At 51.6% G+C, this 23,039-nt stretch overlaps 1 protein-coding gene across 2 annotated transcripts in view; it reads right to left on the bottom strand.

Moving 5' to 3' along the window:
- HMCN2 (hemicentin 2) overlaps positions 1-23,039 on the bottom strand; it is a 936,787-nt gene that overhangs the window by 632,823 nt on the left and 280,925 nt on the right. For both annotated transcript variants that reach the window (XM_069609262.1, XM_069609261.1), the window contains 2 exons: positions 17,384-17,656; positions 11,788-11,871 (listed from right to left, as the gene is read on the bottom strand). In XM_069609262.1, coding sequence (XP_069465363.1) covers positions 11,788-11,871; positions 17,384-17,656 — 357 coding nt within the window. The remainder of the gene's footprint in view (positions 1-11,787; positions 11,872-17,383; positions 17,657-23,039) is intronic.

The raw sequence follows: 23,039 nt of genomic DNA, 5'->3' as shown, positions 1-23,039 counted from the left end.
ACATCCCATAATATTCTACCCATCCAGAGTAGAGGCAGTTGGAGTTTGAAGGATGGGACGCTGGGCCAGGACCCACCAGACATCCCATAATATTCTTCCCAGAGTAGAGTCAGTTGGAGTTAGAAGGTTGGGACGCTGGACCAGGACCCACCAGACATCCCATAATTTTCTTCACAGCCAGAGTAGAGGCATCTGGAATTAGAAGGATGGGACGCGGGGTCAGGGCCCACCAGACATCCCATAATATTCTTCCCATCCAGCGTAGATGCAGTTGACGTTAGAAGGTTGGGACGCTGGGCCAGGACCCACCAGACATCCCATAATATTCTTCCCAGAGTAGAGTCAGTTGGAGTTAGAAGGATGGGACGCAGGGTCAGGACCCACCAGACATCCCATAATATTCTACCCATCCAGAGTAGAAGCAGTTGGAGTTTGAAGGATGGGACGCGGGGTCAGGGCCCACCAGACATCCCATAATATTCTTCCCAGAGTAGAGGCAGTTAGAGTTAGAAGGATGGGACGTAGGGTCAGGGCCCACCAGACATCCCATAATATTCTACCCATCCAGAGTAGAGGCAGTTGGAGTTTGAAGGATGGGACGCGGGGTCAGGGCCCACCAGACATCCCATAATATTCTTCCCATCCAGCGTAGATGCAGTTGACGTTAGAAGGTTGGGACGCTGGGCCAGGACCCACCAGACATCCCATAATATTCTTCCCAGAGTAGAGGCAGTTGGAGTTAGAAGGTTGGGATGCTGGGCCAGGAGCCACCAGACATCTAATAATATTCTTCCCAGAGTAGAGGCAGTTGGAGGTAGAAGGTTAGGACGCTGGGCCAGGACCCACCAGACATCCCATAATATTCTTCCCAGAGTAGAGGCAGTTGGAGTTAGAAGGTTGGAACGCTGGGCCAGGACCCACTAGACATCCCATAATATTCTTCCCAGAGTAGAGGCAGTTGGAGTTAGAAAGTTGGGACAGTGGGCCAGGACCCACCAGGCATCCCATAATATTCTTCCCAGAGTAGAGTCAGTTGGAGTTAGAAGGTTGGGACGCTGGTCCAGGACCCAACAGACATCCCCTAATATTCTTCCCAGAGTAGAGGCAGTTGGAGTTAGAAGGTTGGGACGCTGGGCCAGAACCCACCAGACATCCCATAATATTCTTAACAGAGTAGAGGCAGTTGGAGTTAGAAGGTTGGGACGCTGGGCCAGGACCCACCAGACATCCCATAATACTCTTCCCAGCCAGAGTAGAGGCAGCTGGAGTTAGAAGGATGGGACGCAGGGTCAGGGCCCACCAGACATCCCCTAATATTCTTCCCAGAGTAGAGGCAGTTGGAGTTAGAAGGATGGGACGCAGGGTCGGGGCCCATCAGACATCCCATAATATTCTTCCCATCCAGCATAGATGCAGTTGACGTTAGAAGGTTGGGATGCTGGGCCAGGACCCACCAGACATCCCATAATATTCTTCCCAGAGTAGAGGCAGTTGGAGATAGAAGGTTGGGATGCTGGACCAGGACCCACCAGACATCCCATAATATTCTTCCCAGAGTAGAGGCAGTTGGAGTTAGAAGGTTGGGACGCTGGGCCAGGACCCACCAGACATCCCATAATACTCTTCCCAGCCAGAGTAGAGGCAGCTGGAGTTAGAAGGATGGGACGCAGGGTCAGGGCCCACCAGACATCCCATAATATTCTACCCATCAAGAGTAGATACAGTTGACGTTAGAAGGTTGGGACGTTGGGCCAGGACCCACCAGACATCCCCTAATATTCTTCCCAGAGTAGAGTCAGCTGGATTTAGAAGGATGGGACAGGGGTCAGGGCCCACCAGACATCCCATAATATTCTACCCCTCAAGAGTAGATACAGTTGACGTTAGAAGGTTGGGACGTTGGGCCAGGACCCACCAGACATCCCCTAATATTCTTCCCAGAGTAGAGGCAGCTGGATTTAGAAGGATGGGACAGGGGTCAGGGCCCACCAGACATCCCCTAATATTCTTCCCAGAGTAGAGGCAGTTGGAGTTAGAAGGATGGGACGCAGGGTCGGGGCCCATCAGACATCCCATAATATTCTTCCCATCCAGCATAGATGCAGTTGACGTTAGAAGGTTGGGATGCTGGGCCAGGACCCACCAGACATCCCATAATATTCTTCCCAGAGTAGAGGCAGTTGGAGTTAGAAGGTTGGGACGCTGGGCCAGGACCCACCCGACATCCCATAATATTCTTCGCAGAGTAGAGGCAGTTGGAGTTAGAAGGTTGGTACGCTGGACCAGGACCCACCAGACATCCCATAATATTCTTCCCAGAGTAGAGGCAGTTGGAGTTAGAAGGATGGGACACAGGGTCAGGGCCCAGCAGACATCCCATAATGCTCTTCCCAGCCAGAGTAGAGGCAGTTGGAGTTAGAAGGTTGGGACGCTGGGCCAGGACCCACCAGACATCCCCTAATATTCTTCCCAGAGTAGAGGCAGCTGGAATTAGAAGCATGGGACGCAGGGTCAGGGCCCACCAGACACCATCCCATAATATTCTGCTCATCCTGAGTAGGGGCAGCTGGAGTTAGAAGGATGGGACGTAGGGTCAGAGCCCACCAGACATCCCATAATATTCTTCCCAGAGTAGAGGCAGTTGTGGGCCAGGACCCACCAACCATCCCATAATATTCTTCCAAGAGTAGAGACAGTTGGAGTTTGAAGGATGGATGGAGGGTCAGGGCCCACCACACATCCCATAATATTATTCCCATCCAGAGTAGAGGCAGTTGGAGTTAGAAGGATGGATGGAGGGTCAGGGCCCACCAGACATCCCATCATATTTTCTTCCCAGCCAGAGTAGAGGCAGTTGGAGTTAGAAGGATGGGACGTAGGGTCAGAGCCCACCAGACATCCCATAATATTCTTCCCAGAGTAGAGGCAGTTGGAGTTTGAAGGATGGATGGAGGGTCAGGGCCCACCAGACATCCCATCATATTTTCTTCCCAGCCAGAGTAGAGGCAGTTGGAGTTAGAAGGATGGGACGTAGGGTCAGAGCCCACCAGACATCCCATAATATTCTTCCCAGAGTAGAGGCAGTTGGAGTTTGAAGGATGGGATGCTGGGTCAGGAGCCACCAGACATCCCATAATATTCTTCCCAGAGTAGAGGCAGTTGGAGTTTGAAGGATGGATGGAGGGTCAGGGCCCACCAGACATCCCATCATATTTTCCTCCCAGCCAGAGTAGAGGCAGTTGGAGTTAGAAGGATGGGACGTAGGGTCAGAGCCCACCAGACATCCCATAATATTCTTCCTAGAGTAGAGGCAGTTGGAGTTTGAAGGATGGGATGCTGGGCCAGGAGCCACCAGACATCCCATAATATTCTTCCCAGAGTAGAGGCAGTTGGAGTTTGAAGGATGGATGGAGGGTCAGGGCCCACCAGACATCCCATCATATTTTTTTCCCAGCCAGAGTAGAGGCAGTTGGATTTAGAAGAAGACCATGCAGGGAGTTGGTACACTAGCCATCCTATAATATTCTCCCCAGCTAAAATAGAGGCAGTTAAGGTTAGATAGATGGGGTGGAGGGTCAGGGTACAGGGCCAAGGAAGTTGGAATAATAATAATAATAATTTAGCATTTATATAGTGCTATGAACCCTAAGGTATCTGAGCGCTGCTTATTATTACCCATGGTGTGTGGTGCTCATTTATTGACCTCGAAAGGATGAAAGGCTGAGTTTGACCCTGCCAGGAATCGAACCTGCGCCAGCAGGCTCTGCACAGATGTCAATACTAGCGCTCTACTCTCTGTGCTATCGGACCAGCTAGGTCTGATAGCAGGGTCAGGGCCCACCAGACATCATTATTCTGGAGCGTCACACACCAGAGTGTAGGAACCTGATTGAGCCCTGAGATGATAGGTGGTGCAGGGATGATGTCTTTCCGCTGCACACTCCTTCCTTTACACATTGCGCGGCCTACAGCCAGTAGTGAAGTTCCCCCTGGGACTGCAGAAGCTGCAAGTTTATCAGAAGCATTGTGGTCCTTCCAGGATGGAGGTCCTTCTGATCAGAGCCAGCCTTAGGGCAGGGCGGGCCGTGCCACTGCCCGGGGTGCCATTAGCCCTCCGCCACACCAGCTCGAGGGGGGGGTCTTTCAAGGGCTCCCCCAAGCTATCTATCTTAGTGAGATAGTGAGAGATGGCGTGGCAGCTGCCCTTTTGTTATTAAATGCGCCTACGACAGTCGGATGCATTTAATAACAGTCAGGTGCTTATGCAAGAGCATCAGCACCCTATTGAGATCATTAGCTTGCAAATCCGATGTGAGAGCGAGGTGGTTTTCATTATAATAGGGCGCTCATTCCAGTGATTAACTCCTTGCTCAGGCGCAGGATCTGGAGAGTTAAGCTCAATGACAGAGGCGCAGAATCAGCCTGTCCAGGAAAACGCCTTTATATTGTACCATCCTGCCTGCATGCCTTGAGCCGCATGGAAAGAGTGTCGACTGGAGGTGCCAGCCTGAATCCATTTAGCATGGCCCCTTTTGCGCTTCTAGTGTCCATACTGATGCCTGTATTCTGTCCCTGGCCAAGGAGCTGCCTCTCTGTCCAGAGGCCTACATCAGTGAGCCTCCTGTGTAAAACCAGATAGTATGGAGAAGCCTGGTTTGTTATCATTAGAGAATCATTGCCGATTATTAGAGAATCATTGCCCATTTAGGGATCCAGCTATCCATCATTCATTCTGATTAGTACTGATTAGTAGTGACACGAAGTAGTGACATCATTAGACTAGCCACTTTGTATGCATTTGCAATTTGCTATAGAATGAGGCCTGTTATATTTGAAGTGCCATGTAGAGACACATGTTATATGTATTATGTATGCATTGTAGAGAGACACGCATGAGTGTGCACTTAGAGTATGCATTGCGTCTGCATTATAAATAGCACTGGGGTTTGCGAGTGAAAGACTAAGCACTAGAGAAAGCATGAGGCCTATAGCATTTTGAAGCCATCCTAAATGAGACAGAAGAGAAGTGCCACGGATTGCGAAAGTTATGAGTTACAGTGTACGAAGAATGCATAAACAGTTTCTTAGCAAAGATTAGACGTGACTTTTGCCTTAGTAGCGATACGGAGAAGGGCATGGCATTATCAGCCTAGGCTGGTGTTCGCATGCAGGAAGGCTGGGGGCAGGCAGCAGCAGAGAGCGAGAGGAGCCTTGCACGGAGAGACATGCAAGAAGAGAGGGATTTCAATGAAGTGAATGGAGAAATATGAGGAGATGGTAGGATGGTGAACGCAGACAGAAGAAGGCCATGGCATAGATATGGTATAGATATGATGAGAAATGTCACGATAACAAGAACACGCAGTGATTGAACAAGTACACGCAATGCATCAAAGACTTTTGGGCACTGCTCAGATTTAGAAATGCTGACAGATAGACAGAGAGGCATTTTAGCTTAGAGAGACATGTAACCATGGATATGTATTTATGTCATTGAACAGTATAATGAGAGGTGAGGCTTTGGGAGTTGGTAGTTCTAGTTGGAGATGTAGTTCTGAGATCGAGGGAGCTGCTCTCTGAGATGGAAGCGAGATGTTTGGCGGTGGCATAGGAGAGAATTTTGGATGACTCTGAGAGAGGATGAATTGGAGAAGCATTCTGATGAGAGCTAATAGAGATTGATCTGGCAGGGAGGTTGACAGTGAGAGGCCAAGGAGAGGCCCAGACTGACCGGTTGGTTGCAGAGTTAGCTGGAGAGGAGAGACAGAGCAACACAGAGCAAGAGGGGAGTATTGAGAATAAGACACGTGCATGGGGAATTAGGACAGACACTCGCACAGAGCTTTGGCTGACATGATAGATGGGGTATTCAGACAGGGATTGTCTTAGAGAGAGTGTGTGAAGTATGGTGTGGATTGGAGAGGAATGGTGTGGATTGGAGTTGCTATTAGATTGCTTGCATTAGAAGCATGTAAGGCTTATAGTTATTGCATTGCAGTGTAGATTTGCACCAAAAGCATAAAAGGTGCAAATTCGAGATTTGCATTATAGTAGTGTTTGCATCATGCATTGCTGTGTATGAATAAAAGTGTTTCTATTGTTGAATCGATTCATGTGTTTTCTTTGTGTCTTATGTCAGTGTGTCCATAGCATAGTAACTTAGGAGTAATTTAGGAGTAACACAGTGCACAAAGGCCGTGAGATACAAGAGAAGGGGGGGCATAGTGATCCATAGTCCCCCCCAAGGTAGATTTGTCTGGGCATGACACCTGGTCTTCGCTGCCTTTTGTGGGTAGTCATGCAGCACCAAGAAGATCGGCCAGCAAGCGCTTTAAAGGGTGGGTGTGACTTCCTGTATGCTGGTAGCATCTCCCATAGAACCCTGTCCTCAGGCAATCTTCAGACTCCCACTGCATAGCCCCTAGAAGCCCACTGATCCCCTGAATTCACTGGCACTGGGTGATGACTGGGGCGCAACCGGGGGCTCCTGGCACGATATGAACTATTTCAACACCCTGAACAGAACCGGAAGTCCTCCAGGGCCGATTTCATGTGTAGGCCATGAACCACGTAGGCCAGGGCTCTCTGCAACCTGTGGCTCTCCAGAGGTTTTGACTTATACTCCTGTGATCCCCCAAAGGTCATTATGTTGTACGGGGATGACTGAACAGGCTCTGAGGGCCCATTTCAACACGATGGTTGGGGGCCCCCTTTGCTCAGAGGGGAGAACAAAGTCTGGAGCCAGCCATGGAGACAAGGGGGTTAACAGCCGAAGATTATCACAAGATGGCCGGCCAGCCAGCAGGGAGATGAAACGCTAAACGTCACCTGAAAAGGAACCCAGCATTTCGGTGGGTGGGACCAGACTGATATGCAAATGGATATTTCTCCTCTGTGAAAGGTACAGTGAGCTAAAACCTGGTTGTCAGAAGGGGCTAATGTAGAGAAAAGAAGTATCATAGAGGCACGAGGCGACACCCTGAAGGGCTCCAACAAATCCAGCTTGTAATGCACACTCTGCAAAGCGCACATTTTAAAGTCCAGAATGAAAGGCAAAGATTGCTTTGTCATAAAACTGCCAACATTGGGGCAGTTACTGGATGCCCCCCTAGAGGCCCACAGCCCATTTCAACATAAATGGTTGAAAGGTCTGCAGTCCAGGAGTGGTGTGCCGCCAATGACTTCTGCCTTAACGCTATTAAGACAGAGATCCTCCTCATCAGCATACCTGCAATTCCTTTCCTGTCTCTCTCTGGCTGGCCTCCCTAGGCCCTCTTCCTACTCCCACCTGTGAGGCTAAGAACCTCCGGGTCATCTTCGACTCCACACTTTCCTTTTCTCCTCACATTTCTGACGTCTCTAAGAAGTCAAACTACCAGCTGCACCTCCTCAGAGGTATTCTTACTTACCTCTCCTTGCCTAAGAAGCTCTATGTCTCCAGAGACTCAGGTTCTCTCTAGGCTGGACTACTGCAACATCCTCTTTCTAAATCTGCCTGCTTCTACTCTCTGCCTTCTGCAACTCATCCAGAACAGGACTGCGAGACTTGCCCTTGGGCACAAACCCAGGGGTAGCATCTCTCCAGCACTGAAATCTCTGCACTGGCTCCCAGTGGCTGCAAGGATTAAGTTCAAGATCCTGTGCATTGTCCATAACTCTCCCTTTGGAAATACCTTCCTACTTGAGCTCTTCGCTCCTCCACCTCCAACTCCCTCAGGGTCAGTCGCTTCTCCAAGCAACAAGTTGGTGGTAGAGCTCTTTCTTCAGCAGGGACTTCCCTCTGGAACAGCCTCCCTGCCTCCCTGGAACTTGAGGAGAAGCATTACCGTTTCCGGAAGCGCCTCAAGACCATCCTCTTTGCTTCTGCCTTCTCTCTTCCTCTCACCTGTTGATTTCTGTCTGCTATTGCAAATGGGCACCCGGATACCCTCTGAAAACGGGCCCAGGTCCTTGCCCGCCCAGTTGCACACCTGAACTGCCTCCTGGCAACCCCTGCACTTGGGTCTGTATCTGCAACCCTACAGTCCCCCTACCAGCATTTATTGACAGCTGTTGCCCGCGCTTAACTCTTGCACTCGCCACCTGCTGGCCGTACTACCTGTTGTTGTTTTTTATCACATGTTCAGCACTTTCCACTCCTCATCTTCCCCTGGCACTTTCCCCTCGCCCCTCCCCTGCACTTGCACAATCTCAATGTCACTGGGCCTAGTAAGATTGTTGTCTTGTCTTCCCTTGTATCGCTCCCTGGCCTCGTCTCACCTTGAAACACTTATGTGTAGGCGCGCTATAAATAAAATATCATAGATCATATCAAAGGACCTGACGCCATCCCTCATGTTATAAAGGTCTGATGGGAGTTGTAGTCCAAAACATTTGGCGAGCCAAAGATTGCATAGCTCAGACACAGATCAACATCGACTCCAATCCTGTTTGTGCAGCTGCATTTTCGGTCTCTGACTCACGTACGCCATTTGGGGGCAATAGTTTTCTACGGATGAAGAGAAATTAGCAAAGTTTATGACCTTATCTCTTTCTAGGAAAACACTTCTCTCTGGATATTGTTGGTTTATTGACTGTGGTAGTTATGTATTGACTGTGGTATTGCTGTTCTGCAATAGATCACCCGTGCAATGGTGTGGGAGCACTTCTCCTATTAGATCTGTTGGCAGCCCTCGACACGGGGGTTCATTCCACTCAGATCACCCGGTGTCGGACGCTGTCCTGGGCGTCCAAGTTCTTAAATGGTTCTCTGCCTTTCTCGTTGATCAGTGCTAGTCAGTTTCTCTCCCGCCCTTCTGTTCCAAATCTGTGCTTTTGTCTTGCGGGGTTCCTCAGGCATCCGCTCTCTCGCCTATTTTGTTCAATATTTATATTCAATCCCTTCTTCTTCTTATTCAATGACATGGCTTTAGGTATTACTCCTATGTCAACGACATGCAGATCCTGGTTCGCCTGGATCTCTCCCGCCCTGACACCGCGTCTCGGCTTAGGAGGTGCCTGGAGGATTTAGGTGCCTAGATGTCTCTCAATTGCCGTAAACTCAATGGCAACAAAACAAAGGTTCTGATTGTTGGCACGACCAGTCCTCTGTCATTCTGGACCCTGACTTCTGGCCTGTGTCCTTGGGCACTTTCCCCCTGCCAGCTCTCTCGGTTAAGAACCTGGGAGTGAAGTTAATCACTCTCTATCGATGGCAGATCAGGTGGCCATGGTCTGCAAATCGGGCCATTTCAAACTGCACATCTTGCGGAAGGTCCTCCCTTTCATTCCATCTCAATGTCATGCCGCTGTAGTAGCGGCCCTTGTTCTTAGCATGGCCAACTACTGCAATTCACTGTATTTTGGTCAGCCGTGATACCTGATTAATCAGATCCAGATGCTCCAGAATGCGGCGGCTAGAGTAATCTTGCGATCCCCAATTCCAGCACACATCCCACTGCTTCTTAGACAACACTATTGGCTTCCGATAGAGAAGGGGATTCTATTAGAATCATTGTGTATTGTTCATCGAACCTTCTATAAACTGGGGGTGGAATATTTACAGGACAAAAAGTTGCCCATTATATGCCTGCTCGTCACCTCTGCTCCCAGTCTGCCCTTCTGCTGTCCGTTCCCTGTGTACGCCTGTCACAGAGTGGGGGCCGCGCCTTCTGGAATGACTTACCCTGGGCTCTCCGAGCAACTGCTGACAATCTTGCCTTATGGCGGTCCCTGAAAACCCTTCTGTTTTAGGTCTTTCCTCCTTAGTACCGTCTCACCTGGGCCTCTTAGCGCCAAGATGCCTTCGGGCGTATGTGTAAATATATTTAACATAACATAACATCCAAACTACTTCCTGTAGAACGTGGCCTATCGCGCCACCACCAGTACCAAGAGGGAACTCGAACCAGGGTCAGGGTCCTCGCTTGTCTCTCTAGTGGTGTTACTGCAACCAATGGATCGTCAGGAACTCGGGTCTCCACGCCCTGGGGTGGTCTGTATTGAACCGCGAAGCTTTGACAGGCAGGTGTGTCAGGAGGAGAGGATCCAAACAGAAGAGGCCTCATGTTATGTTATGGAAACTTGTACAGCGATAGGTTCACCTGGAGGTCTCCTGGCGCTGGTTCCAAAGAAGAAAGTGAGGAAAGACTAGAAAGCAGACAGAAGACATTTGAGCGAGCAGAGGAAGGCATAGAGAGCCAAGGTGGAACGGAAGCTTGTTTCGTTCTTGGGCAGCAAGCAAAGAAAAAGACCCCCGCCAATTCGAGAGTGGCAGACTTTGGAGACTGAAGCTCAGAGGAGCAGAGCATCCTGGATGTGGGTAAGGGGGCAAGAATGCTGGGCTGGTTTGATAGAAGCATCTGTGGGCTACACCTGCAGCCTTGAGTCTCGAGCAGATGGGGGGCCAGTGGAGGGAGCGAGGAGTTGGAGTGACGTTGGTGGGGACACTCAGTGCTGTTGGCAGGTCACTCTGGCTGCCACATTCTGGATCAGCGGTAGACAATGGGGTTTATAGGCAGGGAGACCAAGATAAAGCGAGCTGTAACAATGTAGCCGAGATTGCATGAATGCGGTGACTGGGCTGCTTTGTATTGGGGGCGGGGGGGGGTGAGGAAGGGAGGGCTCTGACTCTGGGTTGAAAGTGGGGTGAAGCAACATTGCTGATTTGTGGGGATGAAGCGAGGTGGTCATCACGTTATAATCCTAGACTGTTAACTGTGGGCACAGATGTGGGGCACGCTGAAACAGGGGGAGTCCACATGAGAGTGGAGCACAGAGCAGCGCCCCCCCCCCATGCCCATGACCTCATCAGCACTGTGTTTCACGGAGCTCTTGCGCACCCCGCATGATGGGTGGAAGGCTGGCGTCATGGGTGAGGTGAAGCGGTGGCTGAGCGTCGCCTGCACAGGTTGAGAATGGACAGTCATGAGCTGGCACGAGGGGTGCAAGGGAACCAAGAGCTGGAGATGGCATGACGTGCGGAAGTCTGCCCTGAATGAGGGGAGGAAGCAAAAGGCGTGAGCAGAGGGTAGGAATTTCAGTGCAGAGCAGGGCAATCTGGAGGGCAGCCGAGAGAGGGGGCTGGGCCCGAGGCAGCGTGGAAGGGGGGTGTCGGAGGGAAACCCTCTTCTCAGGGAACTGGCATTTTATACCGCCTCAACGTTCCCTCTGCTGAGACTGGGCACCCCGATGCAAGTGCAATCACCCCCCACACTGACCCCCCCCAACCCCCCAAACACCATTATATAATGCACTCAGCCTGACTCCATCCACTGCAGCACACACTCCCTTGTGAGTGCAGCTCTGCCGCTGCCCCACTATAACGATGTCAGTCTCAGGTAAGTTCCCTGTCACCATGGCCCACATTGTGAGTACGCCACTCAACTACACGCGTGCTCCTCTCTTGTGAGTAATGCCATCTTGTGTGACTATACTCTTACCCTCTAAGTACACCCCTCCACCCCGAGCATGCACCTCCCCAATGAGTACCCCAAGAGCCTCGACTGTGAACACACACCATCCCTGTGATTATGCCTCTCTCCTGTCAGTTTGACTCTTTCCTGTGAGTATGCCTCTCCCCTTTGTGTGTGAACCCTCCCTGTGAGTGTGCCCCTTTGCTTTCTATATGGCCCCTCCCCGTGAGTGTGCCCCTTTGTTTTCTGTATGACCCCTCCCTGTGAGTGTGCCCCTTTGCTTTCTGTAGGGCCCCTCCCCGTGAGTGTGCCCCTTTGATATCTGTATGACCCCTCCCTGTCAGTGTGCCCCTTTGCTTTCTGTATGACTGTGCCCCATGGGGGCTCCCCTTACCTTGAGCGGGACAGGCAAGCTCTACCCTCTCGTGCGCCAGTTTCTCCATCAGGACATCGGCGCCATCTTGGAAGGAGGGGGGCTCTGAAAACAGGAAGAATATTAGGCAGTTTAGAAGTCCAACCTGCTGTCTGTTCATGCTGTGTGTTGAACCTCACCACTCGTATAGTGGTGCCCACCTCCCCTCCATCGTTTGCCCCCAGTGATCACATCTTACCATTCATCCGCCTGTCCCTGGAAGGTCTCACTGCGTCTGTCCATCTGAACCCTGTATGTCACTGACCCCCACTTCCGCTCCAGTCCACTCAAGACAATCGCTCGTCTCCATCCATGCTGCTGGCCAGACTCACACTCCTCTTCACTCCTTGCTGCCGGCGAGACTCACGCTCCTCTTCACTCCTTGCTGCCGGCGAGACTCACGCTCCTCTTCACTCCTTGCTGCTGGCGAGACTCACGCTCCTCTTCACTCCTTGCTGCCGGCGAGACTCACACTCCTCTTCACTCCTTGCTGCTGGCGAGACTCACGCTCCTCTTCACTCCTTGCTGCCGGCGAGACTCACACTCTTCTTCACTCCTTGCTGCTGGCGAGACTCACGCTCCTCTTCACTCCTTGCTGCCGGCGAGACTCACGGTCCTCTTCACTCCTTGCTGCTGGCGAGACTCACACTCCTCTTCACTCCTTGCTTCCTAAAATGACTCTGTTTCCAGTCTCACTAATGGCTTGGACACAGCTAGGTCCAGTTACTAACTGGCCTCTTCAGGTCTCTGGGCTCAAAGCACTTCTAACTCTCCACTACCCCTCAAGCCACACCTCTCCTCCAAGATAAGAGACACTCCAACTTCCCTTCTTTCTCTCTCTCTCTCTCTCTCTCTCTCTCTCCATCCTTCACAGCACCCTTCATCCCTACCGAATCTTCTCTTCTCCCCACTCCCTGGGCGACCCCCCTTCCTGAGCTCCTTTATATCCCATTGCACCACAATGAAGGAACTTGCACCTTTCCCTGCTCCTAGCTGGCCACCGTCTTTACCCTCACTCTTATGGCTGGGAACTTCTCTGCCATCTTCCAAGTAGCACCCATTGCACCCATCCGGGGGCTGCAAGGATCAAGTTCAAGACCCTTTGCCTTGTCCACAAGGCTTTCATGGGCTGGGCCCACACTACATCCAACGCTCTCTTCCAAAATACCTTCCTTCTGGAGCCCTTCGCTCAGCTACCTCCAACTCTCTAAGGGTCAGACGCTTCTCCAGGAAGAGAGTGGGGGGGTAGATCTCTCTCCTCTGCAGGTGCATCCCTCTGGAATGGCCTCCCTGCCCCTCTCAAACTTGAGCCAGACCACCTGAAGTTCCAGAAGCAGCTCAAAACGTTCCTCTTCTCTTCTGCTTTCTCTCTCTCCCTCCCCTGCTGACCTACCTGACCTACCTGTTTTCTGTACCGACTGGTTGCTTAGCTACCCCTGTTTGCTGTACCGACTGGTTGCTTAGCTACGCTCAGAGTTTAACTGGGTACCAGGCTCTTTCTTGATCAGTCACCCTTGCACTGCCTCCAGGCCAACCACGCACTTAGGGGCTGTAACTGGAACCCTACAGTCCCTTGTTCTCCTTGCACTACCAAGAGCCGCGCTGCCCTGGCGGCACTTACTGCGAGCATTGCTACCCTGTTTTCCCCTCCCCTCTCCCTTGCACTTCCCCCCTCCCTTCCCCCTTGCACTTCTCGTTCTCGCACTTGCACGATCTGAATGACACAAGGCCTAGTAAGATCGTTTGTCTTGTCCTCCCTCTGTCTTTCCTTCCTTGTCTTTTTGCGCCTAGAAACACTTGTGTACAGGCGCGTTATAAATGACTTATTATATCATATCCTAAGAAAGACCACTGCTGTCCCCAATGACCCTGCCAACTCCGGGGCCTCTCTTCTTCCACACGAACCCCCGGATCTGCAAATGGACCCCCACCCACCTGGAGGGCAACGCACTTTGAAAATGCCCTCATTTCAGGTTCAGGAGCAGGCCCTCCACGGAAAGAAGACTCCTCGCCTCCATTCCTTCTGAGTCCTAGCTGTCCACAGTTCTGCACATGCCTCGCTCGTATTCCACGTGTCCAGCCATTCCTGTGGAGCACAAGCACCCCCCATCCCGGCCCTCTGCCAGAGGGGGCCCCACAAGGCTCTGTGGATGGATCACTCACTGCTCGTTTCCCTCTGCACCGCTTTTCTTGGTAATCTCGTCTCTTCTTGCAGATGGCTCTCAGACTTTCTTCTCCTTGACCTTTGAACCATCCACCAGGATGTCTAACAGTTGGACCACGATCCACCAATCGATGGCTGTTATTAAGGGCCAGTGCAGGTGCAAACGTCGCTTCTCACGTGCAAGGTTTTACCAGAGCAGAGTTTTTGAATTGCTTTTGAAACAGAAACCGACCTGCTCCGAGTGGCAATCAGCCTTGCGTGCTGTGGCAGCGTCCATTTTGATTGTTGCTGGATGAATTGTTTGCCCTACTGTATTTTGCTCCTTAGGGTGTGAGTTGAGTTTCTCCAACACTAACTCTTAATGCTCGAACACACTATACGCAGACCAACTATGCCACTTGCACACAGCAATTTAAAATTCCTCCCTACAGACATCAAATAATACAACTCTACATTGCAACCAATGTACATAGCACAAGGCCTGCCAATGCACCCTGGCACCACGGGCACAGCAGGCTCCCATCTGAATACAACCAGCCTTATACCCTCAACACAGACCGGCTGCACACATCAACACAGCAGCCAAGCTATCTCGCATTTTACCTCTCTCCCCGGCACTTACCTGACCCACCCCCTCTATCAGATCCACCACAGCACCGAGAGGGCACAGGTGGCAAGGCTGGGAACTACACATTGCCATTAGCATCACTTTGGGGTGCCATGCTGACCTCCCCCAGGATGCTAGTTTGTTGCCTCCTGCCCCTTTGGCAGTGAACTCAAACCCTGCAGCCTCAAGAGGAAGACAGAGCCTCATTAAAATTAAGGAGGTCTGCCCCCTCCGCAGGTACCTCTCTGCCAAACCTCTCCCTCCTTCTCTTGTTCTCTGCAGACCTGATAATTGCTGCAGCCCCCGCTGCCCCCAGGCCTTTCTTCTTCTGTGCCCCTAAAGCTCAGACCTTTGCATTCAAACTCTCCATAACTTTCCCCCGCCCCTGTTCCACCTGTGCCCCCCACCCTGATGCCAGCCACCCTGATGCCAGCTGGCCCCCTGTGAATGTCTCCTTTTTCTCTTTAGATCTATCCAAGTATGTGTCCCCTCTGCCCAGTTCTCTCTATTCCCCCTACTCACCATCCCGCACACTTCCCTCAAATGGCCTGATTGGCCTCCCTCACTCCACCCTCCTTGCGCTGCCTCTGGCTCCCCCACCTTCACCCTTCTTGCTCCCAAACGCTGGAACCCTCCCCTGAAATCAAAGACATCACCACCAATCTAGTATTCAAGCCTGCCCTCAACAAGCACGGCCTTGCCCTTGGATCCACCAATCTAGCAATGAAGCTTACCATTAACAGCACTGTCTCGCCCTTTGAGCCACTAATCTAGCAATCAAGCCTACTTTTAGCAGCACCTCCTCACCTTTGGAGCTACCAATCTAGCATTCAAGTCTGCCCTCAACCAGTAGCTCCTCGCCCTTGGAGCCACCAATCCAGCATTCAAGTCTGCCCTCAACAGCACCTCCTCGCCCTTGGAGCCACCAATCCAGCATTCAAGTCTGCCTTCAAGCAGCACCTCCTCGCCCTTGGTGCCACCAATCCTGCATTCAAGCCTATCCTCAATCAGCACCTCCTCACCCTTGGTGCCACCAATCTAACATTCAGGCCTGCCCTCAACAGCACCTTCTTGCCTTTGGAGCCACCAATCTAGCATTCAAGCCCTTGGAGCCCCAATCTAGCATTCACGCCTGACTCAAACCAGCACCTCCTCGCCCTTGGAGCCGTCAATCTAGCATTCAAGCTTGATTTAACCCAGCACCTCTTCGCCCTTGGAGCCACCAATCTAGATTTCGATCCTGCCCTCAACCAGCACCTCCTCGCACTTGGAGCCATCCTTCTAGCATTCAAGCCTGCCCTCAACAGCACCTCCTCGGCCGTTGGAGCCACCAATCTAGAATTCAAGCCTGCCCTCAAGCAGCACCTCCTCACCCTTGAAGCCACCAATCTAGCATTCAAGCCTCCTCTCAACAACACCTCCGTGCCCATGGAGCCACCAATCTAGCATTCAAGCCTGCCCTCAACAGCACCTCCTCTGCCATTGGAGCCACCAATCTAGAATTCAAGCGTTCCCTCCACCAGCACCTCCTCACCCTTGAAGCCACCAATCTATCACTCAAGCCTGCCCTCAACCAGCATCTCCTCGGCTGTTGGAGCCACCAATCTAGCATTCAAGCCTGCCCTCAACCAACACCTCCTCGCCCTTGGATCCACCAATCTAGAATTCAAGCCTACCCACAACAACACCTCCTCGCCCTTGGAGCCACCAATCTAGCATCAAGCCTGCCCTCACCCAGCACCTCCTCAGCCGTTGGAGCCACCAATCTAGCATTCAAGCCTGCCCTCAACAGCACCTCCTCGGCCGTTGGAGCCACCAATCTAGCATTTAAGCCTGCCCTCAACAGCACCTCCTCAGACGTTGGAGCCACCAATATAGCATTCAAGCTTGCCCTCAACAACACCTCCTCGCCCTTGGAGCCACCAATCTAGCATTCAGGCCTGCCCTCAACAGCACCTCCTTGCCATTGAAGCCACCCATCTATCATTCAAGCCTGCCCTCAACCAGCACCTGCTGGCCTTTGGTGCCACCAATACAGCTTTCAAGCCTTCCCACAAGCAGCACCTCCTCGACCTTGGAGCCACCAATCTAGCATTCAAGTCTGAAGGTCCACCTACACTAGCCCAGCTTGTCATCATCGCCCCTTACCTCTCTCGCCTGCCAGGTGCCCTTCTCACAGCTGCACACAATTGCAAATTAAGTATATTATGAAACTGTTAATGAATCGCCGTGCTCGCTCTAAACATTCTATTGTATTCAGTTATTTATATAGCGCTCTTTCCCCATTTGTATGACCTCAATGCGCTCTGTGACAAGAACGCCTTGGGTGACCACAGTGAATGTGGTGGAGTTTCTAGAGTTTAGATTAGGAGATGCTTGTGAGCATTTCGCCGGTTTAGGGTTTAGGTGGCTGGCTAGGCACCCCAACTGCTAATATGTCCTGGCTGTCCCCCATTGGTGCACCATCGCTATTCTACTGCTATCATAGTCCCTTGAAGCAGGATTGCTCCGCTTACTGTTGCCCCTCTGGTGCAGTATTTGTGTTAAAGCCACTTTGTGACTCGATGCACATGCCTGTAAATACAATGCAAACACTCCATCTCCTGTCATCTCTCACCACCCTCCGACCATCGGTTCCAGGGGGTCCCACCTCCCCTTTATCCTAATGGGTCCCATGTAACTATGCGCTTCCAGGGGGTCCCATCTCCCCATCTCCATCGGTCTCTGGCATGTTTGTGCCCACCCCACAGGGGGCCGCCTACCCTAACCCCAATGACTTCCCAATGTGGTCAAGAGCCAGCACTTACCCAGCACTTCCAGGGTAAACTCGAGCGCGTCCTGTCCAGCGCTGTTGGTGGCGACGCAACGATAGCGCCCTGAGTCCGAGTGCTGAACGTCTTCAGCGCTGATAGAGCCATCGGGGCCAGCCAGGTGTTCATCAGCGCCCACGAACACAGCCACGCCATCTTTGTACCAGCGCAGGGTGGGCATGGGGTCACCCTGTGCCACACAGGGCAGCGCCAGGTTCTGCCCGAGCAGCGCTTTCAGGATCTTCGGCCCAGGGTGCACTCTCGGCGGCACTGAAATGAGAAAAGTGCCAGGGGGGCTGCTGTTAGGCCAGGCATCTCGAAAAGTCGTGCACAGTGGTCTTTCATATACAACGCACTAAAGGCAATGGGTCTGTTTAAGGGCCGGCAGTTTTGGCGGCCACAGCAACTGATGTAGAATAGAAAGGGATTTGGCGAGGATCACACAATTTGTTTAAATAGGAGAACTTGAGATTAGATATCACTGATCTTAATCCCACAGGCTTCACCTTAATAATGTATTCATTGTACAGTGTTTTTATATATAGAGAGAACATGTGTACATACAATTATTATTAACCAAACGAAGTTGGTACTCATGTATCAAGCTCAACAAAATGGCAGGCTGTGTCGGCCTGGATGGGATTTGAACCCGTGCACAGCCGGCCCCCTCTTCGCTGGCCACTCGCATTATGTGGGTGAGCCTATCAGAGCCGCCCCCCAAAGTCCCATCTGAACCTCAGAGCATTGGCCCTACACCTGGGAAAGGGGTGACATGAGTACAGGACCCGTCTGGGCAGTGCAGCAAAGCACGGGGGCGGGCTTGAGGGGGTCGCACAGGGCAGGGGAAGGTTCAGTACCTAGGAAGGCAGTGAGGGTTCAGGGGTGAGAAGTGAGGGCAACCAGCACCCATCTTCGGCCTGCTCAGCACAGGGAAATCCTGGGGTGCTGGAGCTCAGACTTGAGCTGATGGTGGTCAATATCAAAGGACACCGGAGGAAGAGCTGCGAGTGAGGTCCAGTACTAGAACTGCAGAGGATGGGGGGTGGGGGGGCCAAGGTGCAGAGGCAGAGAAGGGGGCTGCTTCCAGCGAGAAGCGAACGTGTAGAGCCAGGCAGAAGAGAACCGAGACGCGACTCATGACAGGGGCTGAGCTGCCGCCTGACCGCCGAAGAGGAGGGCCGAAAGCATGCAAATGGGGGGCAGCCAGGAACGGGGTTCCCCGCCTGCAGGACACACAGCCACTGATGTGATGTTATGCAAACGCAGGGGATCCAGAAACGGGGTTCCCCACCTGCAGGACACGCAGCCCCTGATGTGATGTTACGTTACGTTATGTTGCTCACATTACAACTCAAAATGCAAACAAGAGAAGGTGGGTAAACACAGGCCAAAGCTGCTTACTAAGAACCAAAAGAAGATGTGGGCTGCAAGTGGACACAATATGTGCAACACATCTTTCAGCATATTCTAAGGCAAGTCCCCTGGGAGTGTCCTAAAAAAAGTGGAAGGATTGCACACAAGCTGAGGGGCCTGTGACGAATCCCCTTCCGGGGCACCAGTGTTCCAGGGATGATTATCGATTTCTAAACCATCAATCAACGTCACACCTCTAGTACACCAGAAGGGATCCAAACAGATTGGAATACAAGTAAATTATAAACCTCCTTGTCAAATTTTGGTAACATGGACGGAATGGCAGGCTTATCTCTGTAAGGTCGCGGATCGTTGGTTAGTTGCAAAACAGCGAAAATACAATTATTACCCAATGATAAAAGGGACTGTCCAGTCAAGGTTGTATACACATATCTACTTTATTATTACTACAAGAGACAGTTTTAGCAACACTACAAACTACAACCCACCCTGTAAAGGAACACAGATGACAGACACTTTCACAAAGGAAAGGGAGGCACTCTGGATGCTGACAGGAGGGTAGTTGGTAAAGTAATCTCTTGGACATCCGGCCCATGAAGCGTGTGTCATTGGAGGCTTTCGCTGCCACCGTCTCTCCCCCACCCCCTCCACCTCTGGCTGACTCACATCCTGGCACAGCCCTGTCTCTGCTGTACTCTTCTATTTCCGATACTCTTGATGGTTTTGCCCCTGTCATGGGGATCCGTTTGAAGTCCAAAGCCAAGTAAATTCCTGGTATGATTCTGACCTAGCTACACTTAAACGTAAGTGTAGGGCGGATGAGAGGAAATGGACGACTTTCTGTTCATCCTCTGACAAACTGGCCTGTCACCTGCTTCAAAGGTAATACCGACTCTCTGCCTTCAGCAAGAAGCTCGTGTCTCTGCGGCATCTAACAACTCGGCCGAACTCTTTAAAATCTGCAACGAGATGGCCAACCATGCTGCAGTCTCTTCCTCTCCTGTCGCCTCCCAAGCCCTTTGCACAGTCCTTGCCTCTCACTTCATCTCAAAATCCCAGGACATCCTGTCCACCCTCTCACCACCTCCCACTCCTCTCCCCTCTCCTCTGAATGCTGACCCTCCTTCAGCCACCCCCCTCTTTCTCGTCCTTTCCTCTTTTCTCCCTTGACGAGGTTGCTAGAAAAGTCCGATCTATGAAAGCCTCGTCAAAACAGATACATCCCTGTTCCTCTAAAGCCATCGAGGATCACATTGATACCCTCGCTCCGACCCTTGCCGATTTCTGCAACCTCTCCTTTGCCTCAGGAACCTTCCCCTCTGAAGCACTCCCTTGTACATCCTCTTCTCAAGAAACCCACAGCTGATCCTTCTTTTCCGGCTAACTATCGCCCAATATCCATTACTCCTTTTCTGGGCAAACTCCTGGAAAAGCTGGCCATCTCTCAGCTTAGCCAAGAACATCAGGGTCATCTTTGACTCCACACTTTCCTTCTCTGCCCACATCTCTGATGTCTCTGAAAAGTCAAACTTCCTACTGCACTCTTCCTTTCCTCTCCTTCCCCCAGAAGCTCACTGTCTCCCAAGCCCTGGTTCTCTCTAGGTTGGACTATTGTAACAGCCTCTTTCTAAATCTACCTGCCTCTACTCTCCACCCTTTACAGCTAATCCAGAACAGGACTGCGAGACTTGTCCTTGGCCTCAAGCCATGGGATCGTATCTCTCCAGCTCTGAAATCTCTCCATTGGCTCCCAGTGAATACAAGGATTAAATTCAAAACCCTCTACATTATCCAGAAGGCTTTCTGGGGCCTAGGTCCAAGATACCTTCAGCTATCCTTTCGCAAATACCTCCCCTCTCGAGCCTTTCCCTCCTCTATCTCTAACTCCCTCAGGGTCAGTTGTTTTTCAAAGAAACGAGTTGGGGGTAGATCTCTATCATCATAATGACCATGGAGGGGCAAACGGGGCATTATCAGGGGTCAAGGAACCTGATAAATTAGAAGGCCACGTGCCTATGGGCGCCCAGACTTTGTCAGCTCAGCCATTATAAAAAGGGGAACGGTCAGGAGTAGAAACTGTAGAAAGAGCTGATAGAGGTTTAGGGGACCCCAGGGCACCAGAAAACGGGCTGCTTCTTAAGGAACATATGCTGCGGGACCTTGCGGCATGCTCAAACATCGAGGAACTTCAGTCTTGGGTGGTCTCCATAGGTGCAAAAATGCTTATGCCATATCTGCCAGACTCACAGAAGCCTAGTCAAATGGAACTCAAAAGAACGGAAAAGTCTTCTCAAACCCCCCTCTTTCAGAATGGATTTCATCAGGGCTGCCAAACAGACCCTATTGAGGCTCCTCATAAAGAATAGTCCTTGCAGGCGAAGGTAGCTCTCCCTGTTCTTTTCCCAGTGGGTGAAGTTCCATTGGAGGGTGCCCTGCCACCTTCTTAGCCGGTCGCTTTATCGCCCCCCCCATTTTCTAAGGATACCTGACAATAAAAAGCAAGGATGGCTAAAATGATGGACTCAGGAGGGTGTTAGAAGGCAACAGCCTTGTCCTTTGTCCAGAGACTCTCCGGCACTTCCCACCTAGGAAGCTTGCTGTCAGAGCCTAGCAGGGCATGCAGTGTGCTGGCTGGATACCGGTTCTGGAGCTGCTGGACGTGTCCTCTGAGTCTGGTATCTCCCTCTGTTCCCTGGGAGATATTAAGGGGAGGGATCTTGCTTCTCACTTGGAACTCCTGCCCTTCCTTCACTGGCGTAAGATGTAAGGTAGACTGTACCTTCAGCTTTGGTCCAAATGAGTCCTTCTTACTCCTTGTAAAGTCTTCAGATGATCTGATCAGTGAGGAGCTACATGTTAGAGTTGAGGTGCATTGGGAGATCTGTGTGGGTCCTGGTACTAGACCAGCAGGCAATGCTACAGGTCAGAATTGAGGTGCATTGGGAGATCTGTGTGAGTGCCGGTACTAGACCAGCAGGCAATGCTACAGGTTAGAGTTGAGGTGCATTGGGAGATTTGAGTGGGTCCCGGTACTAGAACAGAAGGCAATAGTACTGCTTAGAGTTGAGGTGCATTGGGAGATCTGTGTGGGTCCCGGTACTCAAACAGCAGGCAATGCTACAGGTTAGAGTTGGGGTGTGTGGGTTCCGGCACTAGACCAGCAGGTAATGCTACAGGTTAGAGTTGAGGTGCATTGGGAGATCTGTGTGGATCCTGGTACTAGACCAGCAGGCAATGCTACAGGTTACAGTTGAGGTGCATTGGGAGATATGTTTGGGTCCTGGTACTTGACCAGCAGGCAATGGTACAGGTTACAGTTGAGGTGCATTGGGAGATCTGTGTGGATCCCGGCACTATACCAGCAGGCAATGCTAAAGGTTAGAGTTGAGGTGCATTGGAAGATCTGTGTGGATCCTGGTTCTAGACCAGCAGGCAATGGTACAGGTTAGGGTTGAGGTGCATTGGGAGATCTGTGTGGATCCTGGTTCTAGACCAGCAGGCAATGTTACAGGTTAGAGTTGAGGTGCATTGGGAGATCTGTGTGGGCCTCGGTACTAGACCAGCAGGCAATGCTAAAGGTTAGAGTTGAGGTGCATTGGAAGATCTGTGTGGATCCTGGTTCTAGACCAGCAGGCAATGCTGCAGGTTAGGGTTGAGGTGCATTGGGAGATCTGTGTGGATCCTGGTTCTAGACCAGCAGGCAATGCTAAAGGTTAGAGTTGAGGTGCGTTGGGAGATTTGTGTGTGTCCCGGTACTAAACCAGCAGGCAATGGTACAGGTTAGAGTTGAGGTGCATTGGGAGATCTGTGTGGGCCCCGGTACTAGACCAGCAGGCAATGCTACAGATTAGAGTTGAGGTGCGTTGGGAGATCTGTGTGTGTCCCGGTACTAAACCAGCAGGCAATGCTACAGGTTAGAGTTGGGGAGACTTCATCGGTCTCCGTGAGCCCCAGTAGTGCAATTTCATGAGGTGCTGTTGGTCTGGAAGGGGCTGCGCTCAGAGAGTTGTGCCTGAGCCCGAGTATTGAACTAGGAGGGAGTGTTGCAGGCAGAGATGCAACGCCATTGAGCTGACCGGGCTTCAGCCCCCAACCCGAAATGTTGGGCTATGTTGACTCTACCTGGTTCACCTACAACAGTGGCCCGACACAACAGGACACAGATGTTAAAAATAGAGGTGGGTGAGCCTGACGAGCCCTGGGCCGGCATGGGCTGAAACCCTCGCTTAGGGCTGATAGCCTTGGAAGCCATGGATGCCATTGGTCTACTATAGGCCCC

Source organism: Ambystoma mexicanum, chromosome 8 (genome assembly GCF_040938575.1).
Source record: "Ambystoma mexicanum isolate Mex_15411 chromosome 8, UKY_AmexF1_1, whole genome shotgun sequence".
NCBI lineage: Eukaryota > Metazoa > Chordata > Amphibia > Caudata > Ambystomatidae > Ambystoma > Ambystoma mexicanum.
The sequence above is the reverse complement of the archived record's forward strand: the minus strand, read 5'-3'. Positions and strand labels throughout refer to the sequence as shown.